Below are 26,396 nucleotides of genomic sequence, written 5' to 3'. Positions count from 1 at the left end.
CTCACACACAAATCCATTGAAGTACGGTTGAATAAAAAGGGGTCGTGGACTGTGCACACGTCGGAGGGAGCGTGTGTCAGGCGAATACACCCTCCTCGGATGCGATAGAGATCTCCAGCAGTGGAAGACTAATTGGCTATGACTAAATTGGGAGAAAAAGGGAAAAATTACATTAATAAAAATAGAAAAAAATGGGGTCACAGGTCTTGAGCTTGAGCTAGGAATTAGTTCAAATGGCTCTAAAAGACAGGTCTACCATGAATTAGAAACTGCTGATCCACAGTCAAACAAGCTTCACATCAACAACTTGTTAAGATGCGCTGGTGCACAAGTTTTTAATTTTATCTGCTCAAAGGAAAACGTCACACTTGAACACAAACACCGCGCATCGCGTCATGTACAATTGTGTTTATGTGAAGAGAGGTGTGAATGGATCTATCTGTCGAGCTCGTGTTTGGACACCGTGCGTATTCTTTTAGAGATAAAACGTCTATTTAAGCCTAATGATGGTCATAAAGATTATAAACCTGTCACATCTGAACTTTAGGGTCTGAGAAATGACCGAGCTGGCGGTGTAGCGCAGCATGATAATGAGAAAAAACATCAAGGAAACAAATGAGGCGGCACCGCCGGGCTCACCTTGGCACACCGGTGGAGTGCCATCCATCTGCAACCTCTCGCCCAGCCTGCAAGTCAGGATCTCACTGCCCACCAATGTGAAGCCAGGAAGGCAGCGGTACCTGATGATGTCTCCTGTTGAGTGATGACACACACACACACACACACACAAACACACACACACACACACACACACATATTAGCAAGACCCGAGTGTTTACAAGCACGATCGATGGTAATGGTGATGAATCAAGTATTCTCAGGATGACAAAGAGCGCAGACTAACACAAGCTAATTTAAACATTTGCATGCCCAGTAGGAGCGGGCGCGGGTGGGTGGGGAGGCACCTGCTGCGTGCCAGGCATGAAGCGGCTGCCACTAATGAGAGTTTAGGAATGAGAAGTATAAATAAGTGGGCGAACAACGTGTGTTTGTTTTACCGATTTCCAGCTCGCCGTCGTCGGTGAGAATCTCGGCGTTGGCGACAGGTGGAGGGGGCTGGCACACGCGGAGCTGGTAGGCTGGAAAACACACAGGAGGTGAAATACAAGGTCAACGGAAAATGAAGCCTAAAGCAGCAGAACAAGACGAATATGTTAAACAGCGAGGGCGTCGTCGGTACCAACAAGGCGGCGTGATTGTGCAGACTGGGATTATAAACCGTTGGAGCACATAAGTGAGGTGGGCGGATTTGTTGGCGGGTGTGGCGCATTGCTACATGCTTCAGTACTTTCAGCCAGACGGCATGAGGATTAAGGGGCTCTGTGGGGTCCGAGAGGGGTCATTCGCCATACTGACGGCTTTGTGGAAATAATTATCAGGATCAAATCTATAAAACTAGAAGCTGAACAAAAGCTCGAGACCCCTGAAGTGAGAACTGTGTAGTGTTGAGTTCAAAAGTTTACATACACCTGTACAAGACATGTATAGGGGCAAGGGTGTCATTAGTTTTGGGATTTTAACCTTTTCTGCAACTGTTATTCGTGACTGAATGGTTTTTAGTTTAAAATAAAGCTTTAAAATGGACAATGAATTAAAACATGAATATGACAAATCCACTAGGCTAAAAATTTGGGTATTATTGGTCAAATTTAAAGTAAAATAAGGTAAAATATCCTCTTCAGGGAACATATATGGCATACACGGCAGTTTGTTTCTTATTATAGTGAAGAATTTGTATTTATTTGCTTTATTTCATATAGTAGATAAATGGGCGCTCAGGTGGTGCAGCAGTGAAACATGCCAGCCCTCTACTATCAGCCGGTTGGGCATCTATACATACACTTTACATTTGAAGCTTTTAGCAGACGCCTTTGTCCAAAGCAATGTACAGCTGAGACTGTATACACTGCAAGCAATTGAAGTTTAATTGAGGCATATGTGGGGCTTGAACCAGTGACCTTCTGATTACTAGTCCTATACCTTAAGCTGAGCTACCCCGCCCCTATCTGTGAATGTGGAAGGATGTTGACCTTGTCAGTGTGCTCTCAGTGCCCGTCCCAAGTTCGGATAAAAAACAAAAAAAAACAAGAGGGGGTGCATCAGGAAGGGCATCTGGTATCTGGGGCAAACACTGTGCCACATCTGGAATTTGGAGCAGAATGTTCCGCTGTGGCGACCCCTTAATACAGGAGCAGCCAAAAGCACAGAAACGATGGCAGATGTGGGGCTTGAACCAGTGACCTTCTGATTACTAGTCCTATACCTTAAGCTGAGCTACCCCGCCCCTATGTGTGAATGTGGAAGGATGATGACCTTGTCAGTGTGCTCTTAGTGCCTGTCCCAAGTTAGGATAAAAAAACAAGTGGGGTGCCCCACAAAGGGCATCTGGTATCTGGGGCAAACACTGTGCCACATCTGGAATTTGGAGCAGAATGGTCCGCTGTGGCGACCCCTTAATACAGGAGCAGCCGAAAGCACATAAACGATGGCAGATGTGGGGCTTGAACCAGTGACCTTTTGATTACTAGCCCTGTACCTTAAGCTGAGCTACCCCGGCCCCTATCTGTGAATGTGAAAGGATGTTGACCTTGTCAGTGTGCTCTCAGTGCCTGTCCCAAGTTCGGATAAAAAAAAACAAGAGGGGGTGCATCAGGAAGGGCATCTGGTATCTGGGGCAAACACTGTGCCACATCTGGAATTTGGAGCAGAATGTTCCGCTGTGGCGACCCCTTAATACAGGAGCAGCCAAAAGCACATAAACGATGGCAGATGTGGGGCTTGAACCAGTGACCTTCTGATTACTAGTCCTATACCTTAAGCTGACCTATCCCGCCCCTATGTGTGAATGTGAAAGGATGTTGACCTTGTCAGTGTGCTCTTAGTGCCTGTCCCAAGTTCGGAGAAAAAAAAAAAACAAGAGGGTTGCACCAGGAAGGGCATCTGGTACCTGGGGCAAACACTGTGCCAAATCTGGAATTTGGGAGCAGAATGATCCACTGTGGCGACCCCTTAATACAGGAGCAGCCGAAAGCACAAAAACGATCCCAGGAACAACCCTTGTGGCATGCCTTCATATTTTGTTCATGTTTATCGTTCTTGCGTGGTTTGACAGGAGGCTGTACAGATATGCTAATTATAACAACTGATCTTCACAGACCAGAATAAACAGAACAGAACGCTTCCATCGTGGAGACGAGATGAACAGGAATAGTTGTTGACAGGTTGATTTATTTGGTTTGGGGAGCTTTTGGAGAAAATCAAACACACACCCACATGAAAGCTTCTTCCTTTTAAGCAGGTATCACACTAAACGTCAAAATAAATCAGCTTTTAAAATAAGTTTACACAGACGATTAAACACTTGAAGTCAAACGTTTACATAGACTTTTAACAGTTGTGGAATTATTTTATAATATTTCTGCTACGATTTTCTGTGAATAAAGGCGAGCCATTCAAACCCAACAACAGTGTACCTACTAACAAGCATGGTGGAGGTCTGAGGCTGCTTTGCTTTAGTGGAAGGGGATAATGGATTTTGGAATGGAATGGCTAATCAGCCTGAAATCAAACATCTGGAAAGATTTGTGGACAGGGCTAAAAATGTTGTTTGTTCATGTTCATGGTAGATGAAAGCTTGTTGTTGGTTTTCAAAAATAGGCAGTGGTAGCTTACACATAAACGTACTGGACTGGTTATCAGAAGGTTGCCAGTTCAAGCCCTATTACCACCAAGTTGACACTGTTGGGTCCCTGAGCAACTCTCAATTGCTTAAATTGTATTAACCTCTTGAGACCACATATGGGGACATTACGTTTAGTTCTGATTAACTTAGACCTGTTGTTCCCATTAGTAGACACTTGTGTCTGTCATCTAATGATAGCAAAAGTACTAAAAAAATGAAGAAGGTTAAAACAGGATAAAAAATGCATTAAAAAAAATCGGGTCTTAAGAGGTTAAGTCAAAACTGTAAGTGTCGGCTAAATGACGTAAATATAAATGCAATAGATTATTAAATAAATAATAGCTTAAATAATAAATACATAATAGATTATCAAAATAAATAATAGATTAAATAATAATTAAATAATAGATTATTAAAATTAATAACAGATTAAATAATAAAAATTTAATAGATTATCAAAATAAATAATAGATTAAATAATAATTAAATAATAGATTATCAAAATAAATAATAGATTAAATAATAATTACATAACAGATTATCAAAATAAACGATAGATTAAATAATAATTTAATAATAGATTATTAAAATAAATAATAGATTAAATAATAATTAAATAATAAATTATTAAAATTAATAATAGATTAAATAATAATTAAATAATAGATTATTAAAATAAAGGAATATAAAAGCAAACATTAGCTGATCTGTATGTATATTTTTGACTGATGATTTTGCGATATCTGTAAAGGAACTTAACTGTAATATAATTAGAAATGTGGACGTAAAATATTAGATCGTTTATAAGAAGTAATCCCGGGATGCTAAGCTTAGCAAAAGCAAAGAAGCCTGGCAGTGAAAAGCAGCGGAAGACGTGGTAACTCAGCGTTCAACAAACTAATGCAGTACACAAATTATTGGTCTTTACGAGCCTGTTCAAGAATCTGAAAATGTATAACAGTGATTTGTTTTCTTCATCACATTTCTGCGAGGAGACGGCCAGCGGCTCGTAAAACACGCAAGACCAGGAGCAACGTTTCAGTCCTCCCGGGGCGCTACCGCCGGTCCCGAGGAGCATGACGAGTGCGGCAATTACTCGCACACATGCCAATATTCACATCAAATAAGCACTTGAGTGGCAGATTCCACGCTGATTCACAGCGGCGGGGGGATAAAGAAGAGTAGCATTATGAGCACCCATAAAAAAAGTTTAGGAGCGGAGAGCAGAAGTGGAGCGCCGGGAACGCCACCACTTCATTTTATTATCTTTTAAATTTGTAATGAGCTTTGCATTGCGCTCAATTCCCTCACGCTGTAATGTTTTATTTGCAAAGTTCGAGAGCGTCAGCAGAATCAACAGCAGTAATATCATCTCCTTTTGTTCCCCTGTGGGGAGAATCGGAGCTGCTGTTAACCTGAGAACCGAATGATCAAATTAAAGATCACTCCCGGGCCGGTGGCACAGACGCTAGTCTGGGTGCTGAGCGCTTCAAGGGACCTGCAGAGAATCAGAGTCTGTCAGGAGCTTAGCATATTGCTATAAATTCAGATGGGGTTGCTTTTAAATACTTCACTTTACTCTTACCTCCCAAAAACGTGAAGGAGGTGGATTGGCAGATCTAAATTGCTGTGACGTGTGTGGTCCAGACTTTAAATTTCTATATTATTATTATTTTTTTTTTAAATATATATTTTATTTATTTTATTTTCTCCCCTTGTTCTCCTTTTTAGTGCGTCCATTTGCCCGAATGCGTCATGCTTCCTCTCCACCAATGCCGATCCCTGCTCTGATTGAGGAGAACGAAGCTAACCCATGCCCCTTCCGGCACGTGGGCAGCATGCCGTATGCATCTTATCACCTACACTTTGATGAGTGCAGTGCAGCTCAGCTCTGTGTACGGAGAGACACACCCTGAGAGCACTCTTTTCTCATCTCTGTGCAGGCACCATCAATCAGTCAGCAGAGGTCGTAATTGCACCAGTCATGAGAGAGAGACCCCATCCAGCTTAGTCCCGCCCATATCTGAACAACAGGCCAATCGTTGTTCATGTGGCCGCTCAGATTCGATACCATGTATTCGAGATCCCAGCTCTGGTTCCAGCTTGTGTTTTTTCTAAATTCTTTTTGGTGCTGTTTTCTGTCAGTTGGGTCACAGTTGCTTAAGTTCCCGGCAAATTTAACGTCAAGGCAAAGCTTGCTTGACTGTGGACACCTGTGATCCAGCAGCTTTTAATTTATAGCCGACTTGTGTTTCGGAGGTTCTTGGATTACATTAAATCATTCTGACAGATTTTCTTTCAGCATGAGGTGACAGATTGAAGTTTTTTTTCTTTCCAACCTTGGTAAAAAGACCACTGTTCCATTGGTCCATGTACTTTGTACTGAAGGACAGTTGATTCTATAGAGAAAAGTAATTTCGAGATGGTTTTATATGGAAGGAATCGGCTGGGCCACAACACCATACAGATTTTTAGGAAGATGGGTGGAAACAAGGTCTCACCAGGGAAGAGCCAAATTAAAAATTCGTAAGCCACCAAAACATCTTATAATAAAAATTCAGCTTGATACTTCATAAATGTTCCTAATTTTATGGACACTGTGAATAAACAATATTTTTATACTGATGAGTTCCAAACACCCTCTATTTTATACACTCAGGGACCTCAAAGCTAGAATATATGATTAAAGCAACACATTTTTATGTTTTTACCAAATCTCTTACCTCTCTATCTGGTTAATTTGGTTAATTAGTTTTGTAAATTCTGATCTCAATGTAATTTTATTTTACTCACACAACACGGGGGTCTCTGGGACCCCAAAGAACAAGACAGTAATGTCAACGTCAACACAAAACACAAGAGTTAAACTGTTTCTGTTCTCAAAAGGCGTGGGTTTAAACAAACAAAAAAAACTGTGGGTGTGGCCCTTTCTCGTTTTCAGCAGTGATTCCCCCTCCAGGACAGTGAATACAGTCGGTATTCCAGCTCATCTCGCGTGAGGTCTGAAGCATTTTAAGCAGATCTGATGATTTGTGAATGGCATCTTTCTCAGAGCCGAGACAGAATTCAGAGCTTTAACACCAGTCCGCTGTCAGACGTGTGTGTAATTCGTTCCAGTCGATCAGACCGGCGGATGTACTGCGATACCGTGCGCTTTTATTCAGGCTTTGATCCGCCGTGATGGCTGTCATGAGCACTGCAATTTTCAAATGAGACGCCTGTTTTGTTCTGCACTTGATGTCTGAGCTTGATGACGATCCGTAAAAGCAAACGTGAGTCGTGTTACACTGAAGAAGCTTTAAAACACAATGAGACACTATCTGACCAAAAGTATTCGGACACCTGATCATGTGCTTGCTAAATATGACATTTCAAAGACAGTGTGTACAGTATGTCTGTGGGAATTTGTGCCCATTCAGTCAAAAGAGTGATTGTATGGCTGGGCACTGATGCTGGTCCAGAAAGCCTCAGTTGATGTTCCAGTTCATTCCAGAGCTGGTCAGTGGGGCTGAGGTCAGGACTTTGTGCAGGACACTGGAGTGTCATCATGCTGGAACAGGAAAGGGCCTTCCCTAAACTGTTGCAAAGTTGAAAGCATATAATTGTCTTTATATATAATTGATTAGAAGGTGCGTCCCAATACTTTTGTCCATATATTGATGAACCATATAGTACGACTGGGCGGCACTCACCATGGTAACACAAAACGAAAAATCCACTGGTGCTGAAGTCACTGTGGAACTTGAGCAGGACGTGGTTGGATGTGCTGGACACGGCATCCTGAACCGAGCTGCCGCTGAACTGACCGATCTGAGGCGAGGCCTGGTCTGGTCCATCCCTGTGATGAGAGAAAAAAGTACAGTCAGAATTCATGGTCTTAGATCAGACAATGAGGAGCAACCAACGGAGTTCCTTTAAATGTAAATACATTCTCATTGATGTTTAATTTGTATAAAGGTGTAATTATACAAGTGTCGTTTATTTATAAATTCGGGCTCGTCAGGGACAGTTGAACTGTTTTCGGTACACAGAGGGAGGTGTTAGCTGGCGTGCTAGCGGGTTGTGCCACCTCAGCCCATTGATTTGAATGGCCTGAGGCTAACTGTGTTAGCTTATCACCGTAATCTCTGTCTAAGTAGTGCGTCTAAATAATCTGCCTTTGATGTCTCTAATGGGGCAGCTGATCAGGTAGGCAGTAGGCATCAAGGCAGCTCACTAGGTTTTCAGACAGACCATATATGGCCAAAATTATGTGGACACCTGAGCATTAACACACCTGATATATTGAAAAATGTTAATGAAACAAGGTTAGATTTAAGGTTACATTCGGCTGGTCCTAATTCCTCTAACTTCATGGCAATCATTAATTCATTCATTCATTCATTGTTTTTTTTTTTTTTTACTCATGCTTTATCCTGGTCAGTGTTGCAGTGGGTCTGATTTCTTGGGTAAAAGTTAGTAAACACCTCAGACAGGTCATCAGTCCATCACAGTGAAAACACACAGATAAACGCATTTAAACAAACACTCACACACTCACATAAAGGCTAACTGGAGGTCTTTGGGCTTGTGGGAGGAAACCGGAACATCCGGAGGAAACCCACACAGACACCAGGAGAAGACACCAGGAATCAAACCCGGGTCCTACCCACTGCGGCCACCGTGCCGCCTACGGTAACAACTGTTGTAACCAATTAAGGACGTGTTTGCTGCTTTTGCCTTAGTAGACGCAGTAAGTGGTGTTGAATTCCACCCACCTGAAAACTTCAGCCATAACAGATTGTTTTAAAACTATTATGAATTGTGATCGACCTCAAAAAGCACAACTCAGCCCGTCTATACTGCAAACTTTCACCAATACGAATGTTAAACAAACTGTATGTTGGTTCATAATGTTTTTTTTTTAGGCTGCTCATGTATTTAGGGGTCACCACTGCAGATCTGGTCTGGATGCCCCTCCTGACGCAACCCTTTTGATGGGCACAAATCCCAACGGCATACACTTGAGTCTTGTGGAAAGCCTTCCTAGAAGAGATCGTTCAAACAGGGGGTTACGCAACTCCAAATTAACGCTCATGGTCACATGACTAAATACACAATATGGCCAAAAGTATTGGTTTTAAAATACCTCTGTGACCTCTATGTGATCTTTCTAGCTATAACAACAGCCACTCTTCTGAGAAAGCTTCTCATAGGACTTTGTAGTATGTGTGTGGGTATTTGTGCCCATTTCTTTAAACCAAACTTTATGCCTTCATAGAGCTTGCTTTGTGCACAAAAGATCATGCTGGAACAGGAAAGGCCCTTCCCTAAAGTGTTGGAAGCATATAATTTTCTTTTATATAATTGATTTATTACACCTGTTAGCAATTGTTGTGGCTAAAACACATGTATTCAGTAATTACAAGGGGTGTCCCAGTACTTGCGCATGTTCTTCTTTAAATAATGTAGTGTTAATGTATCATAGGTGTGCTCAAAAACAAACGTTTTAAATTGCTTTAATAATTTAAAATCCAGGTTTATATAGTTTAGATTTACATTAAAGCGCTTTTCATTCGTCCGCCCGTCCGTCTCATGACCTTAAAGATTTATTTCATAATAAAAGCACCTCAATAAAAGCGCCTCCACCTACGAGCGCACGTTATTTAGTCCAAGGCTGGCTCCATTCAAACAGCCAAACCTGGAGCTCAAGAAAATAAAAGTGTTTGAAATGTTGCCATGCAAACGCAGCCTTCATCAAATAATAATCAATTTAATTCAATTTGCTAGCGCACAAATGCGCTTCGGCGTGAACAGCTGCCTCGCATTAGGCACTGGCGCATTAGTAAAAGCTTCACGGTGACAGAACGTGCTCGTCAGTGTCGCTTTGACGTGTGTCACCAGGAAAATAAGACGCCTTAAGTTTTAAATTAGACTAAAATCCCGCTGACAAAATGACCTGTAAGTGTTTAGATGAATTTTAATAGAGCTGAAGAACAAGAAGAACATAAAACGCTCTCCCACAACCATTATGTGTCCTACAAAAACCCACTTTGAATCCGATAAATAATTCAGCTCTACGTTTACATTTATGGCATTTAGCAGATGCTTTTCTCCAAAGCAACTTACAATTATGACTGAATAAAATGAGCAATTGAGCATTAAGGGCCATGCTCAGGGGCCCAGCAGTGTTTTGCTGCCAGTGGAACTGGTGTATTGCAGAAAGCAGACACCTCCCAATTGCTAGGCATTAAAACCCCAGACACAGCCAATTGTGTCCGCGTAGACGCCTGACCGTCCGATAGCACAGCTGTGATTCAAAGCCTGGATCTGACAAGTGCACCTCCCTATTGCTAGGCAGTTTGGGCATCCAACCACCCCCATTGAAACCCCAGACACAGCCAATTGTGTCTGTGTAGATGCCTGACCGGCTGATAGCACCTCTAAGATTCAAACCCTGGATCTGACAAGTGCACTTTCTATTGCTAGGCAGTTTGGGCATCCAACCACCCCAAGTAAAACCCCAGGTATGGCCAATAGTGTCTGCGTAGACAACTGACCGGCCAATAGCACCTATGGGAGTTTGAGCATCCAACCACCCCCAATCAAAACCCCAGGCATAGCGAATTGTGTCTGTGTAGACACCTGACCGGCCGATAGCTCCTCTGGGATTCAAACCCTGGATCTGACGAGTGCACCTCCCAATCGCTAGGCAGTTTGGGCATCCAAACATTCCAATTACAACCCTAGACATAGCCAATCGTGTCTGTGTAGACGCCTAACTGGCTGATAGCACCTCTGGAATTCGAACCCTAGGGCTCAGGAGCAGTAGTGGGCTAGCGTATTTTACCACTGCTCCACCCAAGTGTTCTGTAGCACCTTCTTTACACGTCATTTAATTAAAGGTTTCACCATTTGATGATGATGATACTGAGGTAATTTTGATTTTTGAATCACTTTCTCTAGCTTTTTTAGCCTAAAGTTGTTATTTATTTATAGCTTTAATAATTTCTCCAGGATTTGCAGGACTGTGGTAGCGCTGCACCGTTAATCTTAGCATTTTGTGTTGTGCTGAAACCTGAAACACATTTCTAACAAAAGTCCTTCATCAGCTGTTTAACTGAAGTGCTTCTCAAAGATCCCAGCAATTGTTTTTGAAACACTCGAAGCAGAACCGCGAGTTTAAGAGCTTCGGCGAGAGAGTTCTTTCGCCGTACATTTCCTCACTTCCCTGCTGCCATAGCAACAGCTAGCGATACTTACAGAGACGTCATTAATGCTACGTCCGCTGCTGCAGGAGTGTCTCGGCATCGGAAATGAGAAATCTGTAATTTCGATGGTACAGAAAAAAAAAACCTGAACAAAAACTGCTGAAAGAATCAGGAGCGGTCGTTTTTCTTCTGCTTTTCTCCGCCGTCCACGTAATTGCGATTCATACAGGAAATACAATAAAGCCTGATGATGCCTGACGACTGACGAAGGCTCCGAGCTGAACCTGCAGGAGCTGCGGTTTTAGTAGCATTTAATAAAACAGCATGGGGAACGACCCGAACTGTTACAGACACCAGTGATGCTGCCATTATTTATTATTATGTTATTCCTGACACTTTGGTTCCATTCATGTAGTTACAGGTTACCCATGATTCCTCAGTTTAAATTCAATATCAAACACCATCATGACCAGTTTTATATTTCTAGTTTACCTCACTTGCATGTTTTTGTACTGTGGGAGGAAACCGGAGCTCCCGGAGGAAACCCACACAGACACGGGGAGAACATGCAAACTCCACACAGAAAGGACCCGGACCGCTCCACCTAGGAATCAAACCCAGGACCCTCTTGCTGTGAGGTAATGGTACTACCCACTGAACTTTAGAGACTTAAAAATGTTTATAAGCAGTGATGTGAAAAGGTTAACTGCCTCTTTTCTGACTGCCTCTGTTATTGCATCTACAATATATATCCAAAAGTATGTGGACACCTGACAATGAGCTGCTGGACATCCCATTTTACTGGGCATTCATATTTATTTATTTAATTATTTATTATGATATTAATGTCATGGACAAATTTACCTCACTTGCTTGTCTTTGTACTGTGGGAGGGAACTGGGGAAAACATGCAAACTTTACACAGAAAGGACCCGGACCGCTCCACCTGGGAATCAAACCCAGGTCCTTCTTGTTGACCCTCTTGACAGTGCTACCCACTGAGCCACCGTGCTGCCCCTCACTGGGCATTAACAAGGAACTGCTTTTCCTCTCTTTGAGCCTACAACAGTCATAGTGTCTGTAGGGATTTATGCCCATTCTGAAACAGGACTACCACATACGGACCTTCACTACAATACCGTCATGAAGCAAGAAGCATAAAACTGATGATTGATGATAAAACCGTTACCTAAACTTGGGGTGTCCACATACTTTTGGCCAAATCTTAATAAGATCAGAACTTTAGTATAACACAACCTATTTTGTAAAATGTAAATAATTTAATTATGGAACAAAGTGGTGCAGCATGCATATCACTCATTATAAAAAATAATCTGGGTGTTCAGTTCCTCGCTGCCGCAACAGCGACCCCTACTGTTCAGTCAAGCGCCGACTCGAGCAGAAAGGAACGCGTATTCAACAGCATGTTCCTGTACGCACTAATCCTCCCTGTAATAATCCGCTCATGTCTGGTGTATGTCAAAGGAGACGTGTGCTACCCCACTAAGAGAACAACAGAGGTCACCAGAGTGCACCAAGACAAAGCGCACATCCAAACTGGTACAATGCAAAGTGAAGAGAAAAAAAGATGAAAAAAGCCATTATGAAGCCATTTCTAAGCCTCTACGATGCTGTGTGTTGGGTGGGGAGACGGGTGGTTGGGGTGGGAGAAAAGCAAGTTCAAAGCAGACATGCTGAGGCGAGGGCAGCGGGTTTAAAAAGCTTGAAAGCCCACGTTTTAAAACGGGATGAAATCGTCTAGCATAATTGGTCAAAAGTGCATTTAGCGAGGTTAATTTTCATGGTCGGTACATCTGGTTTTAATTCAAGTGATTTCATTAATTTGATGACGGACCTGGAGATGGCGGGAACCGGTCGGCTGGAAAATTGTGCCGTCCTCTTAAGGCACTGAGATGCTAAGTGCTGGATGTGAATGATGTACGCTGTAGTGTGTTTTAGTAAGCACTACAACAGCGTGATTATTTATGATCGGAAACCCCCAGTCAATCCAATTTTAATTTTTCTTTCTTCATATCTTACCCACCTCTGTGTACACGGACCCTGATTTTAGAGCTTGAGCGTGTTAAAACATTTGCAAACATATAAACTATAAAACCTGTTATGGAAAAATGAGATATTATGTTTAATATCACCTGAATATTAGTACTTTGCTGCATGTGCATTAAATCTTATAGTTGTTAAATCTTTATGTGGCTGCTTGAGATGTAGTTTGGGAGTCTAAAGTACAGAGATAAGCAACATGACTGCCGTTAAGCTGTTGTAAACTATTGTAAGCAGATAAGAAACAACAGTTAGCACAGAATGGAGGTTCCAAAGTCCAACACTCAATGTGATGTGACTAGAGAACCACAGTTCTGTTCCTTGTTCTTCAGCTATTTCACTGCTGTAAGAACCCACAATCGTGCCAACAAATTTTCCAATCCAGTCAACTATAATCTTTATTTTCATTTATCTCACTTTATTTTTCCACGACAAACCCTGCTTCATAAATGCTCCGTTGCTTTATTACCTCAATTTACTTAAAATAAACTCACTTTAAGTCGCTTTATTAGAAACACCAGTCAGTGTTCACGACACACATCAGTACAGGATTAAACTGTCATCTGAGTGACTTTACATGCTGCACAGTTGTTGTTGCTAGACAGGCTGGATTAAGCAGCTCAGAAACAGCTGATGTTCTGGAGGTTTTAACCACAAAAGTCTGTAGATTATAGAGAATGATAAAATAAACAAAAACATCCAGTAAGAAGCAGTTTGCTTGTGGGAATCTGTACCAAGAACAAATATCTGAGGCTACAGTGGGCACGGGTTCATAAAAACTGGCCAGTACAAAACAGATAAATCTTAAGTTGTGCTGCGACACACAGACAGTGGGGTCAGAATTTGGCGTAAACAGCATTAACTTTTTAAATCAGTTTTTCTTCCTGTTTAATAAAGCGAGCTTGAGATTGTGAAAGGCGCTATATATAAATAAAACTTATTAGAATGTATAACTTTTGGGAATTTATAACTTTTGGGATGTGATGGAACAGATTTGCAGCGATTATGTCAGGATGAGTCGAAATCACATAGGAATAGTTTTAACAGCTTGTGTTTTCCATGCCACATTAAATAAATAAATAAATAAAAGGCGCTCAGGTGGTGTAGCAGTAAAACACACTGGCACACCAGAGCTGATATCTCGAACTCGTGAGTCTGAATCTCAGCTCTGCTACCAGATGACCACATTACTTGATTCAAAGGAAAACTGATAGAATATACACCGATCAGGCATAACATTATGACCACCTTCCTCATATTGTGTTGGTTCCCCTTTTGCTGCCCCAAACGCAACAAACTGTGATGCTCTGTGTATTCTGACAACTTTCTATCAGAACCAGCATTAACTTCTTCAGCAGTCTGAACTACAGTAGCTCGTCTGTTGGATCGGACCACACGGGCCAGCCTTCGCTCCCCACGTGCATCAATGAGCCTTGGCTGCCCATGACCCTGTCGCCAGTTTACCACTGTTCCTTCCTTGGACCACTTTTAATAGATACTGACCACTGCAGCCTGGGAACACCCCACAAGAGCTGCAGTTTTAGAGATGCTCTGACCCAGTCATCTAGCCATCACAATTTGGTCCTCGTCAAACTCGCACAGATCCTCACGCTTGTCCATTTTTTCTGCTTCTAACATCAACTTTGAGGATAAAATGTTCACTTGCTGCCTAATATATCCCCCCCCCCCACTAACAGGTGCCGTGATGAAGAGATAATCAGTGTTATTCACTTCACCTGTCAGTGGTCATAATGTTATGCCTGGTTGGTGTATAATAATAAAAAATAAATAAAACCAATCTCAAATAAAATAATAATAATCAGTTAAAATGACATAATCAGACTTGATCCTGCATCGTCCTCATGCACCAGCAGACTCTATTGTAATTCAGCTACAGATCTGATCAGCTGGACACTACAGGACAGCAGCAGAAAAATAACCGATCATGTGGTCGAGTTCCTGCGTACCACCCGGATTACAGATTTCTCATTTCCAGAGCTGAGACACTTCACCAGCAGTGGACATAACATTAATGATGTCTCTACATATTGCTCGTCGTTGCTATGGCAGCAGTGAAGTGAGGAGATGTACAAAGAAAGAGCTTTTCTGTTCTCTCTGATCTTTAGAGCCCCGTGTAATAAATGCTACGCCTCAAACGTGCGCTGATTCTGCATAACAAGTGCTTTATTGAAAATGCCCCGCGCGTCCAGGTCACCACGACCTCGCGTCTAAAGTGCTCGGTTTATTCAGGAATCCATCCAATAATGTGTTCATCCATCTATCAACATTCATCTGTGTTCATCCAATAATGTGTTCATACGTCCATCTTCATCCATCCAATCGTGTTCATCCAGCAATGTGTTCATACATCCATCTTCATCCATCCATCCTTCTGTGTTCATACATCCACGTTCATCCATCCATCCTTCTGTGTTCATCCAACAATGTGTTCATACATCCATCTCCATCCATCCATCCATCCATCTACGTTCATCCAATAATGTGTTCATACATCCATCTTCATCCATCCATCCATCCACGTTCATCCAATAATGTGTTCATACATCCATCTCCATCCATCCATCCATCCATCCATCCATCTACGTTCATCCAATAATGTGTTCATACATCCATCTCCATCCATCCATGTTCATCCAACAATGTGTTAATCTTTGTGATCAGCAACAACGTTCAGTAAAGCTTTAATGCGCTCATTTAGAAGCAGGGGCGTTTTTGAGCGTCAGCCTTTATGACCATAGCAATTTAAAGCTTGCTTAATTGTGGACAGACTTCTAATTCATGGCAGAGCTTTGATTTAATGGTTTTTGAATAACGTTTGACCAGCGGGACAGATTTTCTCTCTGCATGAAGTGACAGTCTGGATTTTTTTCATGACCTTGTCAAACAGACCACAGTTTTGTGTAGTTTGTAAAGAGTGACGTCAAACTAGCACAAAGAGGGAGATAGAGAAAGAGATAGAGAAAGAGATCACCCGCTGTAGAGCTAAAAAGAAATTAGAAGGCTGTGCCACAAAGTTAAATAAGCTTAAAGAACTTGACTGATTAATCATTTGATTGAATACTTTTTGATCCCTCATAACTGCTGCAATTACGACCCCTGCTGGCTGATCGATGGTGCTGCAGAGAGACGGGGGATAACAGAGATCAGTAAGTGACTCTCCATGCGCAATATGGATCTCCATATGAACCTGTCTCAAGCACACGTGTTGGAGGGGCCGTGTGTATGTTATGACACTCCGGAATCAGGAGTGGAGGGTCTGCAGCATTAGAGGAAGCGAAATGTGATCTGGTAACTGGATACGTTTTTCCAGACACTGTGATGCCAACTAAAATGCATTAGCCTGCTATTAAAAATGCCTTACCACACAGTGATGTAGTCGTAGATGGGCTCAGTGTTCAGGACGGTGAAGTTGATGTGAATGCCGTTGCCCGGCGGCACCCTGATGGTCCACGCGCAGTCCTTCAGGTTGGGGTAATCGTCCGGGTGACCTGGAGAATAGATGGTGCCCTCCAAAGCAGTGAGATTGCCTCCGCAAAGTGCTGAAAAAGCAGCAGAACAAGAAAGCGTACAAAAACACCACTTAGGACGAGGTTTTCAATAGCGGCCGTGTAAATGCAGCCCTTATCGGCGGGTTCGAGACCTGCTGTGTGTTAAGAAAGTGCACTCAGGAATTTCAGACCTTTCTAAAGGTCAAAGCTCAGTAACTGCTGCAATGTAGAGCGCCGCAACACAAAGGATACAGACAAGAACTAGCAGTCCTTAAAGCCGCTGTTAGCGGCACTGTGCCTACACAGAACTATACCCAACGCTAGGCTAAAGGTCGGCTAGTGAGGCTAACAGCAAGGCTTTTAGGTTTCACACCATGTTAATGTTACTATGACACTGTTCAGATACCTGCTAACATCGCTAATATTAATATATGTAAGCAATTATTCAGTTCAATTTGCGGTACAGCCATGTGACTGGCCATTCTCGCATCTCTTTGCTCCAGCTGTTGCCTAAATACATGTATTAAATCTGAGGTAAATATATAACAAATTTATTAAATCTAAGGTAAATGTATAACAAATGTACTAAATCTTAGGTAAATGTATAACAAATGTATTAAATCTGAGGTAAATGTATAACGTACTAAATCTAAGGTAAATATATAACGAATGTATTAAATCTGAGGTAAATCTGAGGTAAATCTGAGGTAAATTTGAGGTAAATGTATAATGACTGTTAAATCTGAGGTAAATTTATAATGACTGTGTTAAATCTGAGGTAAATGTATAACAAATTTATTAAACCTGAGGTAAATCTGAGGTAAATGTATAACAAATGTAATAAATCTGAGGTAAATGTATAATGAATTTATTAAATCTGAGGTAAATCTGAGGTAAATTTGAGGTAAATGTATAATGACTGTTAAATCTGAGGTAAATGTATAACAAATGTATTAAATCTGAAGTAAATGTATAACAAATGTATTAAATCTGAGGTAAATCTGAGGTAAATGTATAACAACTGTGTTAAATCTGAGGTAAATGTATAATGAATCTATTAAATTTAAGGTAAAAAGTCCCATGTACACCCAGGTTTTTAATAGTTCCTGTCGCGATTTGCAAACTACTTAGTCATGATTAGCTGCACCTGTTTCCGCTAAGTGCTCTCATTAGGTTTCATTAATTTTTGTGTTTATATTCTCCCACGCGCTTGTACAAGGACTTGCTAGATTTAAACGCAACGCTAATTGTGCAGGGACAAAGTCGCCCAAAGAGATTTACATTATTAGATTATAAGTTTTTCTGAGGGGTGGGAGGAGTCTCTTTCATTTAGTCATAACCCACATGTTTTGGTTAATGCGCACCTTATGTCGCTCTTACTAAGGCCAGATCTTACGCAACACGCCACACCTCTTCACCTCTTCATTCTTAGTGATGTTTGTTAAAACACCCGGCGCTTTCCTATTAGGTGTGTTTAATGACAGATATACTTTGGCACTTTTTATTTTATTTAGCGGGCAAAAACGTTCAGACTAATTAGCGGTGCAAAACAAACTTGATTCATTTTGATTTCATTTGAAGCAATTCTGTAGAATAAGTAAGAAAAACGTTGATGTAATAAAAAGTCCAGATGGTGCTCGAGTAGCTTAGTATTAAATGATTCTAGCCCAATACCAATACCGCTGGGATCCAGGGTTCGAATTCCCAGCGGTGCTATCGGCCGGTCTGGCATGCAGACATGGTTCGCTATGTCTGGCCTGTGGGGGTAAAAGAAGGGGTCGGTCAAAGCCCTACGATGGATTGGTGCCCTGTTCTGGGTATTTCTACCTAGCGCCAAGTGTTCCTGGTGGAGATGGACCTCGCATTAAAATGGTTAATGAAAATTAAATGAAATAAAAAATAATGATTCATTTGATTTATTCATTTAATTTATTTATTTTTTAGATTTTAGTCAAAATTAAAATTATATTATTATTATATATTATTTCATTCAATTTAATGATAAAAATCTATAGTATATATACATACAAATCAATCAATAAAACAACACAAGAAACATGTTTTGGAACGTTTGGTTTTTAGTACCTATCAAAACACAGATAGCACAAGAACATTCATTCATTGTCTGTTTTACCATCGCTTTATCCTGGTCAAGGTTGCAGTGGGTCTTTCTCATTAGGCAAAGTGTAGGTAACACCCCAGACAGGTCGCCAGTCCAGCACAGGATGCACACACATTTACACACTCACGCTTTCTAGTAACTCCAGTTAACCTGACTGCACGTCTTTAAACTTCCGGGAAGAAACCGGAGCATTTACATTTACATTTACATTTTCAGCATTTAGCAGACGCTTTTATCCAAAGCGACTTACACAATGAGTGGAACACGATGAGCAATTGAGGGTTAAGGGCCTTGCTCAGGGACCCAACAGTGGCAACTTGGTGGTGGGGCTTGAACCGGCAACCTTCTGTTTACTAGTCCAGTACCTTAACCACTGAGCTATCACTGGCCCCCACTGGAGCACCCAAAGGAAACCCACATGGTCACAGGGAGAACATGCAAACCACACAGAAAAGACCAAGAAAATCTAACCCAGGTCCTTCTTGCTGTGAGGTGACCACAATACCACCCGGCACTGAACAGTATTTACATTGTTACCACAAAAGCATTTCTGCTGTGTTTATTTGCTAATCATCATTTCATAATGAGGTTCAGATTCTAAAAAAGCGTTCTGATTGTGTGATTACAAAAATGTTATTTTTATTTTGTAATGATTAGTTTTCGATCAGTTGAAATGTAATAGGTTTGATATCACCATGGTCTGGATTATTAGTTTAGTTTCATTAGCGCTGATGAAATATTTTAAAAATGCTTGTTAATGAGGCGGATCATTTTGGCTGCTTTCATCAGTAATTTTTTTGATGAGAATTAAATTAGCTATACGCTGCGTATTCGTGCAGAAAACCAAGAGAAAAAGATGGGGAAAAGCTGTTTTCTCAACACAGCTGCACAATATTATTTTATTTTGTCATCACACGTGGTAATGACGTCACTTCTGTGCTGATTGGTCACCATTCGGCTCAAATGAAAACAAATTCGGTGAGAATGAGTCGTTTTCTTGACTAAATTAACATATTATAATTAATCATTCAGTAATTTTGCTGACGAGATTAGCATTGGACATGCACGATGATGAGAATGATGACCCTCGGATAATTTATGATGATGATGACGATGAGGATAATGGCTCCCTTGGGTCACAATATTTTTGCATGCTAAACCTTGATTGCTTTTATCTGCTGAGTCTGAGCTCTGATTCTAAAGGTCAGAGCCTTAAACACGCGTGGAGAACCAAATACAAACCATGCAGAGGAGAAACGGTACTGGTACCTCCCAACAAACTTTCACCCTGACCGTAATGCCAACTTACTGGCCACTTTATTAGGTGTAGCATACCAATACTGGGTGAGGAGTTCACCTTTGCTGTCATTTTTGTAGGCATGGATTTCACAAATTGATGGGAACTTTCCTTTGAGATGTTGGTCAATGTTGACATGATTAAATCTCATATGTGTTCGGATTGGTCATTGGATTCAGTGACTGGGAAGGCTGTTAAAGTACACTAAAACCAGTTTGAGAAAACCTGCCTTGTGCTGTCACATGGTGCAATAATATGCTGAATGAAGCTGATATAAGACGGTACACTGTGGCACATAGTCAACAATACTCAGGTATGTCCAAGGCACCAATGCACCAAGGCCGTAGCCAAGAACTGAATACTGGGGGCACAAGATCTACCTGGGAATTAAGATTTCTATCCATTCTAAAACATTCCCGCCATTAATAACTGATGGGAACTGTGGGTGAAATATGGTTATCATTTTCACTATATTGGGGAGAACAATTTAAGCATATCCGAATACTGACTTGCCTCCTTGCATGGCTCTGAAACCATCGACTGGTGATGGTGGGCACTAATATATGCCAAGAAAACCTTTCCTATGCCATTACGCCTGCACCAACAGCAACGTAAACGCTGGATGAGATTCATCTGATCTGGCATTTTATCGTTCATCGTTTTGTGCGCTGTATCAACAATTATTGACTTTACTCTTTACACTATATAGTCAAAATTATGTGGACACTCCTGCTTATGTGGTCTGAAACCTATTGCTTCCAAATTTGTGGCAACAAACAATGGTTTTGAAAAGAGACGTCTCATGGCCGGGTGTGCACATACTTTTGGCTATAATAATTTAACACTGTTGATCATCAGACTTCATCACTGTAATGGTTCATGTCTTTGTTAAAAACACAAAGCAGAAAGAAATCGGGAGGATTAGGACTGTCCAGTTACCTTCACAGCGAGGAACCGGGTGGTTCCAGTTCCTGCTGACTCCATGCAGGCAGGTGAGCGAGGCCTGGCCCAGCAGCGTATATCCCGGCTCACACTGGAACCAGATGGTCATGCCTACACCGAAGTCAGTGCCCATCACCTGACCGTTCCTGAAGGGCCTCGGGTCCGGACATCTCTGAAGCTCGTAGGCTGGAGAGGGACGGTAATCAGATTTAGTGACCGATCAGTGACGGGTCAGTTTAAAGCACTCCAGCAGGTTGAAAAACGAGGGTTCATACATTCATTTTATTACTAACCGCTTTATCCTGGTCAGGAACGTGGTGGGTCTGATCTCACCAAGAACACGAATGTGTAATAGGTGTGGCTATGAGATGTCTAAATTCTGTTAATATTTATTTACTTTATTATTAATTTTTTAAACAAAACTACACCAATTTCGGCAATTAAGGTTTAAGAAAATACAAACCACATTTCCAGAAAAGTTGGGACGTTTTGTAAAATGCAGTAAGAAGAAGACTTTAATTAATTGCATCTTATTACAACTTTGTAATTGTATTTTGTAAATAGAAACACAATTATTATTTGATGCTTGCTACACACTCCAAAAAAGTTGGGACAGAGGCAATATAAAGTTAAAAGTTTATAGGGAATCATGATCGGGTGTAAAAGGAGGATCCACCAATGAATCATTCTTTTTAAGCAATGATGGGTCATGGTTCACATAAACTTTACACTCTTATTTTGCCCCTGTCCCATTTTTTTGTGTGTGCTATAAGCATCAAACTCTAAATGTGTGTATACATATCACAGATTCTTTCTTTTACTAGATTGTACACAATGTCCCAAATGTTTTGATAACAGGGTTGTACTTTGTGGGGACATAGATTAAAGTCTTATCAGTTTGTGAGCCCCATTTTAAATAACACACTTTAGTTTGGGTACAAATGATTCTGCTGCCCTTTTAAAAATGAAAGATTTTTGGACACCCACTAGGCAGTAAAAGAGGCCAAATTAAAATGCAGGATGCTTCCCGCTGAGCAAAAGGTTAAAGACAGTGCTTATTTCTGAAAGAGGCTTTTTAATATCATTTGAACTCAAAGGAAACTTCTTTTCTCCAAAAAATGTATAATAAATAATACAAATAATAATTCACTCTGTTTTACCCAAAGCTGTAGCGTGATAACATCATGAGTCTCTCTGAAATCCCAATATAAGCGTCTGCATTGATGGTACCTTCACAAACATGTACGTCATCCATGCTGTGGGCATTGATGCCATTTCTGAAGCATCGGCAGAGTTTCAGACTAAGGTTCCCTGAATCTTTTCACAGTGTCATGCATGGTAGACGGTGAACGACCTAAATTATTCGTAATCCTGCGTTCTCTCAGAAAGGTTGGCACAAAGAGTCTTTAAAGGATCCTTCTTCTATCAAACATTCAAATCATGGTTCTGTCACCTGTTACCAGTTCACCTGCTCATCGTGGAGCAGTTAATAAAGGTTTAACCTGAATATTTAATAAACTTTTATTATACTCTTATTATAATTACTCTTATTTGCCACTGTTCCAACTTTTTATGTTTCAAGCAACAAATTTTAATCAACAGTCAAGTTGGTCAGGCAAAACATTAAAAATCTATATTTATTTAAACATTCTGCAGTGAAATAAGTCTCAGATTCTTGTTATTACTAAATAATAATAATATAATAAAATTCTGGAAATGCTGTTTGTATATAAAAAGAAGAAATTCTCTCTCTCTCACCATTGTAGACGATGTGGAATCCAGCTTTGTTCTGTGAGTAATCACTGTGGAAGATGAAGCTCGTTTCATGGGTCGTGCTGAATAACGACTCCGGAACAAGTGCACCGCTGAACCTGTCTATCACTGTACCCGAATCGGAACTCCCACTCCGAACCTCCAGGTAGTCGTGTACAGCTTCGGTGGAGAAGTTCAGGAACTGCAGGTGAATCCCTACAGCACAATGTGAATACATATATTAAAGGAAATATATATATGACAGCTATTTGATTATTTTGTCTTTACTGCAGTGTATTGAATTACTGTGCTGAAGCGCCTCTGGATAAACTGAACTTCCTCAGAAGAACCTTCTGCACCACATACACAAACTTTATTTAAATGTCTCAATACATGCAGAAAAAAACAGAATGTAACAGAATATATCACAACAGGTAGACTGTTGGGCACATGGGTGAAGCGGCAGTGAAACTATCTACTCTACTATCACCTGGCCGGGCACCTATACGAACAATAACTAGCCTGTCCAATAGAGGGAGTAAAGGCCAGAGGGATTCCTTATAACTGCTGCAATTACAACCTCTGCTGGCTGATATTTGGCACCCTCACACAGACGGGGGATAATAGAGATCTGTGTGTGACTATCTGTGCATGATACAGATCTCCATATAAACCTGCCTCATGCAGGTGAAAAGAAGTGGTCGGCTACTGCACACGTGTCGGAGGGGGAGTGTGTTAGTTACAGCCCTCCTGGGTCAGGAGTTAGAGGTCAGCAGCAGAAGTACTAGTAAAATACGATCAGGTAATTGGTTATGGCTAGATTCGGAGGAAAACTTGGGGGAAATGCATTAAAAAAAGCAAAGTGTAATAGTAGAAAGAACAACAACAAAAGAAAACAGAAACAGTCTCAAATATAATTGTTCTTAGGACTTTAGACATGTATATGTTATAAAAAGATGTGAAGAAATTGGAAAAAAGAACTGAAGAAATACAAAAGGAGGGCAAAGAAGAGGTAAAAAAATTACATTTAAAAGGGAAAAAATAAAGAAATACATAAAAAAATAAAGCGAAGTGAATAAATAAATAAATGTTTATATTTATTTAGTTGTTTTATGCCGTGCTTACACTATGGTTTTATTCACGGCTGGAAGGATAAATAATTTAAACCTTGTTCTTATGTTGTTCTTTAATTGCTCTGTTTTATACAATTTTTTTCCAAGAAATTCAGGATTGTTTTTATGTTAGCCTGGTTAAAGATGTTTGTCAGTCTTTGATATTGCTAAATAAATAAAAAACATATCCACATAAGCTTCATATTTAGTTAGATATAAAGAAGGTAACTGTGACTTGGTAAATATTTGCAGAACATGATGCAGTAATAAAACATGCAGTGCAGAGGAGAAAGAGAAAAAAGTGACAGCTCAGAGATACACACCGAAACCAACGAGGAGTTTAACTGTCCAGGTGCAATCAAGCCCACTGGGGTAATTTCCAGGAAAGCTGGGACTCAGAATGACCCCGCTCATCTCCGACAGAGATCCACCACACTCAGCTACACAGAGAAAATAGTGGAGATTACAGCACTGAAACCATCTCAGTGTTTCCCTTCTGAACAGATCAGCCAACATCCGAGGCGGGGTTACGAGAGACGAGCGCACTTCTGAGAACGGGTTCTATTTCGTCACTACATGTTATCATTCTAAATATCAGAAAAAAGACTCATATTTACAGAAATACTATATATGGCCAAAAGTATGTGGACACCCCTTCTACTGATTGACCTCAGGTGTCTCATCTACATTTTCAGCAGACGCGTTTATCCAAAGCGACTTACAGTAATGTGACAGTATACAGTCTGAGCAACCTGGCAAGGGTGGGTTTGAACCATCGACCTTCTGATTACGAGTCCAGTACCTTAACCGATAGGCTACAACTGCCCAATTATGTAAGATAAATGATTTGCTTGCAACTTTGATGTCTACAATACTGAACATGTTTGGATTGAATCTGTACACTGATTAATAAAAATAATACATTTATTTTATAGAGCGCCTACTCAAAGACGCTTTATAAAACATTCAACGTCAGGAGCGTGACACAAAACAGTAGCAATAAATTGCAACAAATAAATAAATAAAACAAAATTACAAATCAGAGGATAAAAGCAGTTTTAAACTCATCAATAGAGAAAGCTCTGTCACCCCAGGTCAGATATCTAGTCATTAAAGGTGGAGACAGAAGATTAGCATCACTGGAGCAAAAGGAACGGAAGGAGTGAGGATTAAGCACCTCAATGAGGTAAGAAGAAGGCTGATTATGAAGAGCTTAGTGGGTCAGAATGAGAATCTTAAATTTGATCTGTTGGGGAACAAGGAGCTAGTTACGTTTCTGAAGGACAGGAGTTGTTTTGGGATTTTGGATTACCAAAAGAATGAAGTCTGTTATAGAGGTGAAGAGTTTAGAATGGGATGTCCAACAATCTTATGGTCTTAGTGCAGAAATCATTGAAACTCAGAGACGCCCATAAAACACGCGTTCTTTACAAGTGTGTATAAACTTTTGACTCCTACGGTACCGCAGTGCTTCCAGCTGTATTTCCAGTCGACGTTCAGCCTTGCACAAGCCACTCATAAACCCGTAAAGCTAACGACTGCGTCTCTGGTGCTGTTTGCTTTATATGGGAATGAATTCATTTGAGCGCGGATCGGGTGTGATGCTGGACGATAATAAAGAGCTGAATAACGAGCTGTAATAAGAAGCAGTTCACGAGCAATACAAAAGTCATTTGTTTCGAGGGTCGGAAAACAAATAAGCTTGTTACATGAGGTCTTAACGAAGCTTTAAACGAATAACAGCAGGCGGCTTCAAGCACCGGAATTTAATAGAGATTCCAACATGTTGGAAATTAAATTAATTACACCGTACGGCCAAAAGTGTTTAGACGCTTGACCATGAGCTTGCTGGACATTTCATTAAACCGTTTAATGGTCTCACAAAGAAAATAGTTAAAAAAAAAATTTTTTTTTGACACTTCTTAGTTTCTTGGGATGATACAAATAATGGCAAACAATATATTTTTACTAGTGCACACATTATTTTTTAATGAGCCTGGACCAAACAGTTTAGCTGATCACAAACATGATGCAACTTTTATGAATGATTTTTAAGCTGACATAAAGGTTAGAAAGGCTGTTTTCTTAAAACTACAGCGTCATCTACCAATATCTTTGAGTTTAACACGTCAATCACGGAGTAGATATGGCCCAAACAAGACTATTTAAATACAGCTTATTTTTACCCAAGTATTTATACTCAAAGTAAGCAAAACTGTAACCAAAAGGCTGAGCAGACCATTAAAGGGTTAAACAACAAATGCTGTTAAAACAGATTGACCTATATGTGATCGTTTCAGCTAGTCTTCTGAAAAGGCTTCTCACAAGAATTTGACGTATGTCTGTGTATGGGAATTTGTGCCCATTTAGTCAAAAGATTACAGTATTTGCATGGCTGGGCACTGATCTTGGTCAAGAAACAACATGCACCTTGTAGCCTGCTGTAGCCTAGTGGTTAAGGTACTGGACCAGTCATCAGAGGGTCACTGGTTCAAGCCCCACCACTGCCAGGTTGCTGCTGTTGGGTCCTTGAGCAAGGCCCCTAACCCTCAATTGCTCAGACTGTATACTGTCTTAGTACTGTAAGTCGCTTTGGATAAAGGCGTCTGCTAAATGTCGAAAATGTAAATCTAAGAAAGCTTCAGTTGATGTTTCAATTCATTCCAGAG

General features: G+C 40.8%; 1 protein-coding gene across 1 annotated transcript in view; it reads right to left on the bottom strand.

Annotated features, from left to right (window-relative positions):
• csmd3a (CUB and Sushi multiple domains 3a) overlaps positions 1-26,396 on the bottom strand; it is a 323,290-nt gene that overhangs the window by 86,627 nt on the left and 210,267 nt on the right. The window contains exons 40-46 of the mRNA XM_062985995.1: positions 24,051-24,167; positions 22,622-22,831; positions 20,861-21,049; positions 16,376-16,553; positions 7,435-7,580; positions 1,059-1,139; positions 640-753 (exon numbers count right to left, since the gene is read on the bottom strand). Coding sequence (XP_062842065.1) covers positions 640-753; positions 1,059-1,139; positions 7,435-7,580; positions 16,376-16,553; positions 20,861-21,049; positions 22,622-22,831; positions 24,051-24,167 — 1,035 coding nt within the window. The remainder of the gene's footprint in view (positions 1-639; positions 754-1,058; positions 1,140-7,434; positions 7,581-16,375; positions 16,554-20,860; positions 21,050-22,621; positions 22,832-24,050; positions 24,168-26,396) is intronic.

Source organism: Trichomycterus rosablanca, chromosome 23, assembly GCF_030014385.1.
Source record: "Trichomycterus rosablanca isolate fTriRos1 chromosome 23, fTriRos1.hap1, whole genome shotgun sequence".
In the NCBI taxonomy this organism is placed as follows: Eukaryota; Metazoa; Chordata; class Actinopteri; order Siluriformes; family Trichomycteridae; genus Trichomycterus; species Trichomycterus rosablanca.
This window is presented reverse-complemented; position numbering and strand designations above follow the sequence as displayed.